General features: G+C 40.4%; 1 protein-coding gene across 1 annotated transcript; it reads left to right on the top strand.

Moving 5' to 3' along the window:
- Nucleotides 1-382: 382 nt before the first annotated feature.
- LOC138795589 (amine sulfotransferase-like) lies at nt 383-13297 on the top strand. Its single transcript, XM_069974884.1, has 7 exons — nt 383-485; nt 562-737; nt 3679-3887; nt 6747-6873; nt 9305-9399; nt 11005-11185; nt 12284-13297. The coding sequence occupies exons 2-7, from the start codon at nt 578-580 to the stop codon at nt 12412-12414; spliced, it is 903 nt and encodes a 300-aa protein (XP_069830985.1). The 5' UTR covers nt 383-485; nt 562-577; the 3' UTR covers nt 12415-13297.
- Nucleotides 13298-13750: the final 453 nt, after the last annotated feature.

Below are 13750 nucleotides of genomic sequence, written 5' to 3'. Positions count from 1 at the left end.
CTGCTGAAAAGAGCCAAGTAAGCCGGAAAGTACTTACTCTGCCCTTTCTGGCGGATCTATTCCTTCCTATAGAGCCACCGGAAAGAGCCAAGTAAGCCGGAAAGTACTTACTCTGCTCTTTCCGGCAGCTCCATAGGAATGAATAGAGCTGTGGATCAGATGCTGTACCTGCAGCTGTATTCATAACAAAGATGCCCTGGGCCTGATATGGAGATCGGCAGGGGGTACGGAGATCTGACCCTCCTGTGATCTTTTACTAGTCCCTTAGCCTGTGGATAGGGGACAAGTTAATTTTCCCTGGACAACCTCTTTAATAGATTTCTCCATAATGAACCTGTAAATTTATATGACAGAGATAAAGTACCATAAAGTCTTTCCAAGATTTGCAGGTTTAAAGGTTAAATCAGTTATATATTAACACGCATGATCTAAACTTTTCTACTCATTATTACTTCTTTTAGGCACAGACACTGCATTTCTAAAAGGTAAAACAAAAAAGGTTTTTTATTCCTGTTGTTATGACCTTTACAAACAAATATATACAGTTGTTTGCATTTTTAGGTTTGAAGAAGCAATAATGGAACAGGATACAGTTGATAAAGCCCTGGATGATGCATTTTTCAAACATAAAGGCATATACTTTGAGACTAGTTTGACATCACTTGAAGCCATAGACGCTATAGAAGACATGGAAATTCGAGAAAGCGATGTGTTTCTTGTCACCTACCCAAAATCTGGTAAGTACAATGTGTATAAAATAGCTGTATATTCATAAAACAAAAGAGTAATAAAATAAAATTATATTTTTAACATCAATATTAATATAAACATTATTATACGAAACAAAAATTAACTTTTGCTGTAAGAAGTAAACCAGTTTACTGGTTGGCCATAAACTTGCAGATGTGATAGGTGGCCACGTATCTGTTTGTTTTTGGAAACCTTATATACTACTAGTAAGAGTTGCAGTTAATAGCTGACTGATAAACACTATTGGAAAGTTTGGTTTTATCAATAGTCTAATATTTCCATCTGTGTTCACTTGTAGCCAGTTGTCATTATTTCTACACCCCTTTAAATGCTTTTTACCCAATTCTTATTCAGTAAAATAGGTTAAATAAGATAAGTAAGTTGTGATCAACATTATTGGCACCCTTGAATATTAAGTTGTTCCAAACCTCTTGGAGAACTAACCACACTGTCAGTGGCATCCTTAAAGGGGTATTCTATCTAATTTTTTTTCTTTCAAATTATCTGTCGTCAGAAAGTGCCAGAGATTTGTAATTTACTTCTATTAAAAAAAAACTCATGTCTTCCAGTACTTATCAGATGCTGTATGTCATAGACATAAACATAAACATGCGTCCTGCAGCAGCTGATAAGTACTGGAAGACTTGAGATTTTTTAACCAGAGTAAATTACAATTCTCTTGCACTTTCTGACACCAGTTGAAAGAAATTTTTCCCTTAAGTCCTTCTGACTCTTAATGTAATCCCAGGCAGTCTCTATGATGTCGAGGTCATCATAGCCATATTTAATATTTTTTTGTAGCTTTAGTAAATATTGGTTTACGTAATAAAGTATTTTAAAGAGAAAAAGATTTAGCATATTCTTGTGTCTGTGTTGATCAGGTAATAGGAAGTGCTTGATTGTTAATCATGTGCTGAGCTGTTCTATTCCTGCCCATGGTCTGCATTGTGAACAAGGTCACTTAAAGGGAAACTATCAGCAAGTTAGAGGAATCTAATGCCCATATGCTCTAGACATGGTTAGATGAATCTAACATTTTGATATGTCCCTATTGCTCACAGGGGGCTGAGGAAAGTCTTTTACCTTTATCCTTAGCACGATTACTGTGCGCTTTGCAGTTTAATCTAATGTGCAGTAAGGCTGTTTAGAGCAACGGGGGCAGAGCTACCGCCCCTAGAGCCCCGGCTGGGATCCCGTCCCTTCTAAAGATTATCAATGGAGCAGGCCAGCTAGGATGCACGTGTAGATTGTAGCTTGGTCAAATAATCCTGTTAGTAGATTAAGAGTGCGTTCACACCCACAGTATCCGCAGCAGATCTGCAGCAGATTTGATGGTGCAGATTTGATGCTGTGTTCAGTTATTTAAATGAAATCTGCTACGGATCCGCTGCGGATCCGCAGCAGAAAATCAGCTGCGGATCCGGTAAGTGTGAACATACCCTAAATCACATTTTATAGGCTATTCACTCAGTAGCCCGTTCAGGCATTAGGTGACCCTGACACTCAGAAACTGAAATTGCATTGGATCATGTTAATAGCAATAGGCTTTCAGTACTCTAAGAGGGTCCCGCCCACCCATTATGTGAGCTGGGTGTATGCCAGAGAAAAGATGAAGATTCTTGCACAAAGCAAGTGGTGTATTATTGATAAATCTGCCCAATTGTCCATGAACCCAACAATTAAGAATTTATTAAATTTTCATCTCATAATTTGCTATTGCTGGAGAGTTTATGCAGTTAGTGCAGAGAAAGTGGATTTTATGTGCTTATGATACACTTTATATAGTGTATATAAATACACTTTTTCTGTAGTTCTCTGGTGCCCCAAGAGTTAAAGCAGTTTGAGAGCATACAGTCACGGGTCACGGAGATCTCAGCCGCTGCAGCCCGGCACATGCTGAGAGATGAGTCCAACGCTCATAGAGATTGATGGAGCGCTGGACTCTCTGTCATTCTCTATGAGCGTTGGACTCATCTCTCAGCGCGCGCGCCAGGCTGCAGCGGCTGAGATCTCCGTGACCCGACTGGATTCAGAAGCGGGATCAGGTGAGTATAGGGGGCTGTAGCGGGGGGTCGGGAACCTGTCACCCCGGCACGGGGTGCTCCTGCGGATCCTGTAGGTGTGAACGCACCCTTAAAGGGGTAGTGTGGCGCTAAAAAATTTATTTTGTTTTACCTCTCCTCCCTTAGCCTTAAGACTGGGTTCACACAATAAAATAAAAGCAAAATATGACCATAATCTTGAGTGAAAATAAAACAATGTGTGAACAGATGAAAAAAGAAACAGCTGTATTTTGCAAAAGCAGGTCATAGATCATGGGCATGTTAATTTTTTGGATGGTCGGATTTAATGACAGACATTATTTTATTCTATTCTGCACTGCCAGCTAATTTCCCATTGACTTCAGTGAAGAGCATTAAATTGAAAATATGGCTGTATATCACCATTATTTTACAGTGTTTGAACATAGCCTTTAAAGGGGTAGTGCGGCGCTAAACAATTATTCACTAAATAACACACATTACAAAGTTATACAACTTTGTAATGTATGTTATGTTAGTGAATCGCCCCCTTCCCCGTGTTTCCCCCCACCCACACCAGACCCGGAAGTGTAGTGCTCTATACTCACCTGATTCGTGTCGACCCCCATCCGCCATCTTGTGCCAATGATATCATCTTCGGCGGACGGGGGTTGACACGAATCAGGTGAGTATAGAGCACTACACTTCCGGGTCTGGTGTGGGGTCGGGGAAACACGGGGAAGGGGGCGATTCACTAACATAACATACATTACAAAGTTGTATAACTTTGTAATGTGTGTTATTTAGTGAATAATTGTTTAGCGCCGCACTACCCCTTTAAATCGATCGATTAAAAACATGTACAGTAAGAATATACAGATAATAAAAGCTATAAACTCTCTTGCAGGCACAATTTGGACACAACAAATTCTAAGCCTAATATTCAATGAAGGCCATCGAAATGGAACAGAACATATAGACAATATAAATAGAATGCCATGGATTGAATATAACCTTAACAATATGGACTTTAACATCCGTCCATCTCCTCGTCTCTTCACAACTCACCTGCCTTATTATCTAATGCCGAGAGATCTGAGGTCGAAAATGCCAAAAGTAAATCATATAAGTATTTTCTTATACTGTTTCTTGTGGTAATTTATCTTTTTATAAAGTTTGCATGTACAGTATGTATTATTTTATATGTATCTTTGTATCATATATGCGTGGCTTTTTGTTTTACAGTGCATAATATCTGCTTTGTGTAATTTTTGACAAACAGAAAAAGAAATATACAATACATCTGGAAAGTCTTCAGACATTCACATTTGTTATGTTAACAACAACAATAAAAAAAAGAACCCACAGAGGGCAAATGGGGGGTGGGGACATAGATCAGAAGAAGTGTACAAAAGGAATTTCCCAAGAGTACAGTGGCTTCCATGATTCTTAAATGTTTGGAGCAACCAGGATTCTTCTTAGATTTGGTCGCTCCAACAAACTAAGTAATCGGGTGAAACCAGTGGTCACCCTGGCTGAGCTCTAAATATCCTGTGTGTAGATGAAAGATAATTTCCAGGTCAACCCTTACACTCCACCAATCTGGAAATCATGGCATAATGGCTAAAAAGAAACCTCATGTTATAAGAAAAAAAAAAAAAACTTAAAAATGCCTGCCTGGAATTTAAAAGGCCATAAAGTGAAGGATATTGGTGGCAGCATCATGCTGTGGGTGTTTTTTACAGCAGCTGGAACAGGGAGACTGCTTAGGAAGGAAGGAAAGCTAAGTAGAGCAAAGTCCAAAGATATTCTTAACGTGTACCTGTCGTTTATTTTATTTAATTTTTTTGCAAAAATCAATAGTACAGATGATTTTAAGAAACTTTTTAATTGGGTTTACGATAATTTTTAACATGATAAAGCAGTTTAAAGCTCTCCCCCCTGTCTCCATTGTTCTCTATGGAGAGGGGAGTGGGGGAGGGAGATGAGGCACCAAAACAGGACTGCAAAGAGTTAATTTACAGCTACATCCTCTGAAGTTAAGCACAGTACACAAATCCAATATTATGGCTGTGTTTCTAGTACACCTCAATTATTAATAGCCAAATCACAGAAAGGGGTGTAGGACATCTAAAATATAACTTTTAATTTATCTATGTTAAAAAGAACCCCACATACACCAAAAACCCCAACAAACCAAAAAAAAAACACACATATATGTAGCCACTATAATATATACACTGCTACCAACCAGAGACAATTGCTTAAGGGCTTAACGGCTACTGCAGTGGCAGGACGCCGCGTTGCACTCCGTGCACTTTGCACAGGGTGTGTCCTATAGCAAAGGCTACAGATAAACCTGGGTAGGTGTCGCCCTTATTAGGGCGAGTGCCCCGCTCCACCCTGTGCGAGCAGGGGTAGTGCCATACTCTAACATCCTAATAGGGCAAAACAGGGTGAGTTGGTCCCTACCCTGACATGAGTATTTTCAATGCTACTAACCCTACTTTCCAAAGCACCTGAACAGCATACCCAATAGGTTGTATAAGGTATATTGGTTGGTAGCAGTGTATATATTATAGTGGCTACATATATGTGTGTTTTTTGTGGTTTGTTGGTCTGTGTATGTGGGTTCTTTTTAACATAGATAAATTAAAAGTTATATTTTAGATGTCCTACACCCCTTTCTGTGATTTTACATCCTCTGAAGTCAGCACTGACCCATCTGACCTCTGAATACCGGCTTTCACACAGGTCCCACTGTGTAATCCTTTGTTCTCTGCTCTCTGCTGCCGACTAATCCCCCCTCCCCTCTCCATAGAACAGACAGGGTTATGTCTGATGGAACAAGACGTGACTTCCTGATAATGAGCAGTGAATGAGAGAGAGGAGGGAGGGGGGACCTGGGGAAAGTCTTTTTAAATGCAGATAATGCCATATTTGCCTAATAAACCCAATTACAATTTTTTTTTTTTAAATCGCCTGATTTCTAAAAAAAAAAAAAAAAAAAAACAACGACAGTGACACTTTAAATAAAGATCTCATTCAGAAAGCTCTGGACCAAAGGTTTACCTTCTAACAAGACAGTGACCATAAGCAAACACCCAAGACAACACTGTAATGTCTTAAGGCTCTATTACACAGAGCTATAATCGGTTGATCATCAGGTGTTTGGGCGTAGTATGTAGTATGATATAATAAAATATTAACTCACCTTACCACGTGTCCTGGTGTCCTCAGGCCTTTTCCGGTGTCCTCCGAGGCCTTCCCTGGTGTCTGAAGCTCTGACTTCTGTGCACTGACTGACCATTTTCAGATCCCTCCAGAGACATTCAATTCAGGGCCCTTTCTAGGAAAGTTAAGAACATTTGCATAGCTGTCCCTAACAGTCCTATTACACAGATCATAAACTGTAAATGAGCACCGATCTGCTAGATTGGCGCTTGTTTACTGAGCAATTAGAGAGGCCTACTATCCGGCAGCAAGGGCTGCACGGACATCGTTAGCGATGTCCATGTAGCTCTTGCCTTTAGTATAAAATAACTATTATAAACTATAATAAACTATAATAATAAATAATTAACTCACCTTACCACGTTTCCTGGTGTCCGAGACCTCCAAGGACACCGGGGAAGGCCCAAGAAAACCAGGGAACGTGAGTTAATACTTTATTATTTTATACTAAAGGCAAGAGCTACATGGACATCGCTAACGATGTTCGTGCAGCCCTTGCTGTCCAATAGTCGGCCTGCCTAATTGCTCAGTAAACGAGCGCTGATCTGGCATAACAATAATAATATCAATAATATCATCATCATCATCACCACCACCACTTGTCCATGTTAAATTAATAGTTATGTATTGATTAAGAAATAATGACTGTATTTATTATTGAATATGCATTAGCCAATTGAGGAACACTTGAATTAAACCAGAACTTTATTGTAATACAGTGCTAATTTTCCTTTTTTTCAGATGATATATGTGAGTCGAAACCCAAAAGACAACCTGGTGTCCTTTTATCACTTCTATAAAATAAAGCCAGATATAAAATGTACAATAAGTTGGGAAAAATTCATAGAGATTTTCATATCAGGGAAAGGTAACATAGTAATTAGTTTACAGTTATTGATTATAAGCAACTCAACTATAGTTCTTCCAGTTTTTTAAAGTCTACCAGTCGTTATAACTTTCAAAATCTAAACCAAAAGTAGTTGTGATACAAAGCAAGTTTGCAATTTACATTCTTTTTTTTTTTTTTTTTGTTATCATGGAGAACCCGGCACTTCCTGTTTTCTGACTCTATTTTTTTTCTCAAGGAGTAAGAAAACAGGAAGTCCTGTGTATCCCAGGCCATCTGAGCGCTCACAGAGAGAAGACAGTCATGTGACTGATGAACGCATTGAGCCGTGACTCTCTGTACTGGCTGGAATTGCTGTGTTTAGTCTGTTTTTTACCAACCAGCACAGGTCAAAAAAATCTGCCTTCAGGAGCCTGGACCTGGATTTCTGGTAAGTTCAGCTTTGTTTTACAGCATGATACCAACAAAAAAAATTATGATTACATATTGCAAATTTGCTTTATATAACATCTACGGTTGATTTAGATGTTGAAAGTTATAATGACAGGTAAACTTTAAGGCTGGGTTCACACTACGTAAAAAACATGGCCGTATTCCATAACAATGGCCGTATTTGCGCAAGCAACGTCCATTATTTTGCAAATAATTTCCGTTGTTTGCGCAAATACGGACATTGTTATTAAATACGGCCGTGTTTTTTACGTAGTGTGAACCCAGCCTAAAACTCACTGTGATTTCAAACATCCCTCCATGTCATCCGTGATCCCTAACATATTTGCAAATAACTTAATTTTCCGAAAATGACTCTTTACCTTAGAAAAACAGATCTAAAGTATTTTGTCCACCAGATATCTCTTGCATGCTGCTGTCCCCTGTTAGGGGAAATTTGTATCTAGTAACAACCAGTGTTCCCTCTGAGCTGTAAACTCTGTGGTCCGCTCCCTGCTCTGTGTTAGTGAAAACGTTCGGGCTCATAGACTGACATGAGTCACGTGACACAGAGGCGGGAGAGGAATGCACTGGGTACTGACTTCTCCTGGCTCTTTGTCCTGATCAGTCAGGGTCTAAATACTCAGATCAGGTCCACTCAAAACTTTTAACATGTCCCTCTGACGTGTAAAATGTTTTTTGAAATGATTGTGAAACTTTAAGGCTATCATTTCCAGTGAGCACAGCTTAGAGGGAACATTGGTAACACCCTCTGCAAAATGGAACAGTAGATATGGGGCATACATGTAACCTGTGCAGGAGAGGGGGATCATAAAAGAGAAAGCCTGAGACGCTGGGCTGTGTACTTTCAAGCTGTGAGGCAATCTGCACTGTCCATACAAGGTGAAGGCCTCCCTGTCATTTTATAAATATTTGCTTGCTTTGCTGCTGCTGTTTGTTTAATTTCTGATCAGACAGCACTGTACAAACCAGTGCATCAGTAACCCCTTCTCCACATGCCATTTATATTAGTGCACTGTATATATCATCCCCCAGCACAGCACAATTATTTCAGTGCTTGCTGTAATGTTGCTGCTGTTTATTTAATTTCACATTGCACATCTTACCCCTTAAGGCACCATGACTTACCGGTAAGTCATTTCAGCATAAGGGGGTACAGAAAGGTGAAGTGACCCCTCTCTGTGCTATGTTGATCCTGGCTACTATCAGCAGCTGGGAATCACGGCTGATAGCTGGCATGGACAGATTGTTTAGATAGCTCTATAAAAACACTATTGTTCTGGCACAGTGTAATGAATCATGATGTCAGGAGTTTCAAGGTCCGGTCTACAGTATACAGTCAGTGCACTGACCGTATATTGCAGACGTGTAAATGGACCCTAGGTGTTACTGATACAAGGTATTATTGCAATTACATTGATCATTCTGTTAAAATGTCTACTTCAACTGTATAACATCAAGAGCAGAAATAGTTGTAGTGTTGTAGCTGTCACATTGGTATAGCTATGGTGATGCTATTGTTATAAACACATAGATCAGGCACCCTGTTTCTTATCAAGGCAAAGGGCCCGTTCACACTGAGCAAAACAGATGGAAATTCCAAGCCGAACCCGTGCCGTGGACTCCGCTCGGAATCATTTCTTTGAGCGGAGAACGGAGGTACGTGAGACATCACATTGAGACATTGAGGCAAGTGGGATTCTGAGCAAAGTCCATGGTGCAGGTTTTGTCCGGAATTTCCGTCTGTTTTGTTCAGTGTGAATGGGCCTTAGACTGCATGATCACAGTCATTGATTTCTCCTTAGCAACAAACTTCAGTCAGCATGTCATTAGTAGTATTTACTGATAAAGTGGGGTTAGCAGTGTTACTTATCACAAAAAATGTCCATTGTGAACCTGCACCTGAATCAGGACTTAAAAACCATGCAGAGTTAATCACAATTTTTTGAACTTTCTATATAATTCCAAATTGTACAATGATAAATGTCATTTTATTTTACAGTCCTGGGCGGCTCATGGTTTGATCATTTGAGGGGCTGGTACACGCACAAAGAGGACTTCAACATACTTTTTGTGACATATGAGGAAATGAAACAGGTAATTTAATTTTACTAAATATAAAGCAAGTTTGCAATTTACATTCTTTTTTTTTCCAGGTATCATGGAAAACACAGCACTTCCTGTTTTCTGATGCTTTTTCTTTTTCTCAAGGAGTTAGAAAACAGGAAGTCTTGTGTATCCCAGGTCCCTGCGCTGGCTTGTGCAGACTTCCCTGGGTTTCCCAGAATAGCTGTGCGTTACAGTAGGATACATAGGCTTTTACTGCAGCTATGTCCTACTAGGGTCCATACCTAGCTCAGGTATGCTGCCCTGTGTTGTGTACAGATAATCCCTGGTGTGGACAAGGTGATCCTCAGAGGACGTCCTTCCTCCTGAAGGGTCTCTGTCTCTTTCCACGCACTTTCTCTTAGATGGAGAAATGTGCAGTTAGTGGCCAATGATTTTTAAACCTTCTGAAAGACAATGATCAGCCGATAATCAATTCCTTAGCTGATCATTGTCTTTATGACATGGGGCTTCATCTGCTCAAATCTGCTTTGCTAGGCAGATAATTGCCCTGTGTAATAAGGCCCTTCGTTTTACCTTATCAAATCATTCTATACAATGGTATGAGGACCTCAAGTCCCAGAATACAAATTGCTAAAGAAAGCAAGGTGTTGTCTGGACAGCAGAACATGTCTTACCCATTCTGCGGCCTAGCACACACTTTATTCACACAACATATCTTTTCGTAAAAGTACAGCCGTTGTTGCCGTACTTTGTACAGAAAGATACGTTGCTTAGCCTTCTATGGGATCCCGGCCGGAGCGTATACACATAGTATAGTGGCGCCGCAAACAACTGACATGTCAGTTTTCTGCAGCCGCTAATCACTAAATAGCGGCCTTAGAAACCCATGTCAGCGCACACTATAAAGCGACTGGCTTGCTTCATAGTGTGCTGTTGGGAGTTCTGATGCGGGCGTGCACGGATGCGCCCGCATCAGAACTCTGCGGCATGAAAGATCATCCGTCCGGTACTGCAGTCTTTTACGCCATGTAAACATGGCCATACTCTGCATGTCTCAGGAGTATACAGTACCTACCAAGATAAGAGGGGTGGGTGCTAGTTGTAATCATGATCTGCAGGCAAAACCAGGTCCAATGCAATGTCATATAGCGGCAAGATATCATTACAGCATTGTCCAGCTATTGGTTATAGTGTGAGGGCATGGATTCATAATTTCCATTTGCCCTCTCCTATCAAAGAAGATATAAATCTGAGACATACAGAAGATGTAAGAGAGTCAGAGAGCATACCAGGTAAGACCTTTTCAGCTCCCCAGGCCGTGATACGCTCCCGCATGCGGCCGGATCCGCTCGCTCCACAGTGTGCACTGACAGGGTTTTCTGCGGCTGCTATTCAATGAATAGCGGCCACAGAAAACTGACATGTCAGTTTTTTTGCGGAGCAGCTAGGTATTACTATGTGTATACGCGCCGGCCGGGATCCCATAGACAGCAATGCAACGCATATTTTTGTAATAATCATGGCCGTTGTACAGCTGCAGTGATTTTACGAAAATATGCGTTTTGTTATAAACCACATTTTCTATTCCCATCCATGTGGGTTTTGTAGTTATTGTTTTATTTCTTGTCTCAGGACCTTCGATCTGCCGTAAAGAAAATATGCAAATTTGTGGACAAAAACCTGGATGAGAAAGCAATAGACACCGTGGTGGAAAGAGCAACTTTTAAGAACATGAAAGAAGATCCTGTTGCTAATTATAGATTTATGTCAAATGACGTTTTAGATCATAGTAAAGGAGAATCCCTACGTAAAGGTAAGGTAAAATTTGAGGGGTTGTCTGAACGTTAGCAGAGTATGCAGCATATACTTAAAAGGTAGTGCCTACCTCTTAACCCCTCCATCCATATAAGATTTCTGACAAATTTAGCAAACTCCTCACATTCAGAGTCATAACTCATGTTTGTCCATTTAATGAGCCATAAAAAAAGCTTAAAGGGAAAAAAAAATTACTTTTCCCCTATCCACAGAATAAGAAAAAGTAGGACAATGCAGGGGTCAAACTTCTGTACTCCCCGCCGCTCTCCGTATCGAGCCTTCAGGCTCTGTTATGACTAGAGCTCTGGGTACGGCACTTGACCCGCGGCTCGAAAAGAGCCGAGTGCGCCGGAAGAGCACTGTACTCATCTCTTTCCTTCTCTATCCTAAAAGTCAATTATTCCTGGAATACCTCTTTAATGTTTGAGGGACCAATAGACCTTTTTAAAGACACCCATCATTTTATCATAAAATATACTGCAAAGTAGAAAAAATAATTACTTTTTAGGGTTTGGGGGTGGGAATGGTTTTGAATCGCCATATTTTGATCTTTATAAACTTGTCATTTTTTTTATTTTTTCATCAGTATCAGATTTGGGTGGAAGGGACTTTTTGTTTTCTTTGTATGCAATTTCACCTGATTATCAGATTATAAGACCAAAAATCAGCAATTTTAGCATTTGAGATTATTTCTTGTTTACACTGATCACCATGCAGGATCAACAATGGCAATCCATTTTTTTGCTACCAGGGTTCTAATAGGAGCCCTGACAGATTCAGAATCTATCTCTCTCTGCATGCTGCTATCAATATCGATTGCAGTATGCAGAGGGTTAAACTGCTAGGAGCAGACTGAAGTCTGCTCCAGGTTATTGCGGGTTCAGCTCCTGAGCCCGCACTATGTGAAATGACCGCCCGGCCACCCATTAAATTAAAAAATAGAATATTATATTAACTTTTATTTGGAACCATTAGAAATGGATGTAAATGCACAATGAAAACCATTTAGTAAAATGTTGACAATGATGTATACACTAATGTGATTTTCAGTGAAGCTAAATATAATGGCTCAGCTTTTCTCTATATTCTTTACCAGGGATTGTCGGTGACTGGAAAAACCACATGACAGTGGCACAAAGTGAGATGTTTGATAAAGTTTACCAAGAGAAAATGGGAGATCTGCCAATCAAGTTTTTGTGGGATCTCAATGAAGAAAATGCATCCTAGAGTTCTGTTATCTTCTTTAGAAAAATCTGTAAAAGGGTTTTTTCCAATTTAAATCAACAAGATAGGGGAGAAGCATGAGATTGTGGGGGGGGGGTCCGATCTCTGTGCCCCCTAGAGATCTCTAGAACAGCACCCTAGTTCCTTTATTATGAATGGAGCTGTGGGTTCGGCACATGGCTCACAGCTCCATTTATTCTCTACGGAGCCTTTGGAAAGAGCCAAGTACTCGGCTGTTACCAGCGGCTTCACAGAGAATAAATGGAGCTGTGGGTCATGTGCCAGCCTGTGGCTCCAATCATAACAGAAGAGCCAGGGTGCCAATCTAAAGATTCTCAGGGTACAGAGAGGTAGGGCCCCCCACAATTGTATGCTTGTAGGTTTAGGCTGGGTTCACACTACGTATATTTCAGTCAGTATTGTGGTCCTCATATTGCAACCAAAACCAGGAGTGGATTAAATACACAGAAAGGATCTGTTCACACAATGGTGAAATTGAGTGGATGGCCGCCATTTAATGGCAAATATTTGCTGTTATTGTAGAACAACAGCTGTTATATTGAAATAATGGCCGTTATTTACTGTTATATGGCGGCCATCCACTCAAATTCAACACTGTGTGAACATAGCCTTTCTGTGTTTTCAATCCACTCCTGGTTTTGGTTGCAATATGAGGACCACAATACTGACTGAAGTATACGTAGTGTGAACCCAGCTTTAAATCAGAAAACCCCTTTAAAGTAAATGTCTAGGGTTGGGCTGACTCTGACACAAAAGGGCCCCTGTACAGGAAATGTGCCTTATCCCTCCTTGCCTGCAATAAAAAGATATATATACAGTATAAATACAGACATATACACGTATTAATAAAAGAAAAAAATATGAATTCCTCCTTTGTATATATCTTTATCATGCTAACACAACATTCACATATCTGATTAGTGATGATCCATCTACTATTACAAGAAGGGGGGTCCCGTGTGTCCCCGTTTGAATTGAACTGCTAGAGATAGCTGAGCACTGTAGTCACCTATCCTTGCCAGTCCATAGACTTCGAATGGAACAGGAGTGTGTACACTTGAAAACTGCTTTATTCAAATTGAAGGGGGCAGGACCCTTACTTATGTGACCCCTACTGTTTATAAGTATGAACTATTCTGGTAGACTAAGGGCCAGTTCACACAGATTGCTCCGCCGCGGAATTCCGCCAGCCTCCGTGTCATACAGGCAGTCTATGGGAGGACTTGCACGCCTCCTCTCCCTGCTCAGGAGAACTGACATAAGTTCCGATGTGGAATTCCACCAGTTTTACTCCGTGAGAACTGGCCCTACAAGGATA

The sequence above is a fragment of the Dendropsophus ebraccatus genome, chromosome 6 (assembly GCF_027789765.1).
Source record: "Dendropsophus ebraccatus isolate aDenEbr1 chromosome 6, aDenEbr1.pat, whole genome shotgun sequence".
Classification (NCBI taxonomy): Eukaryota; Metazoa; Chordata; class Amphibia; order Anura; family Hylidae; genus Dendropsophus; species Dendropsophus ebraccatus.
The sequence above is the reverse complement of the archived record's forward strand: the minus strand, read 5'-3'. Positions and strand labels throughout refer to the sequence as shown.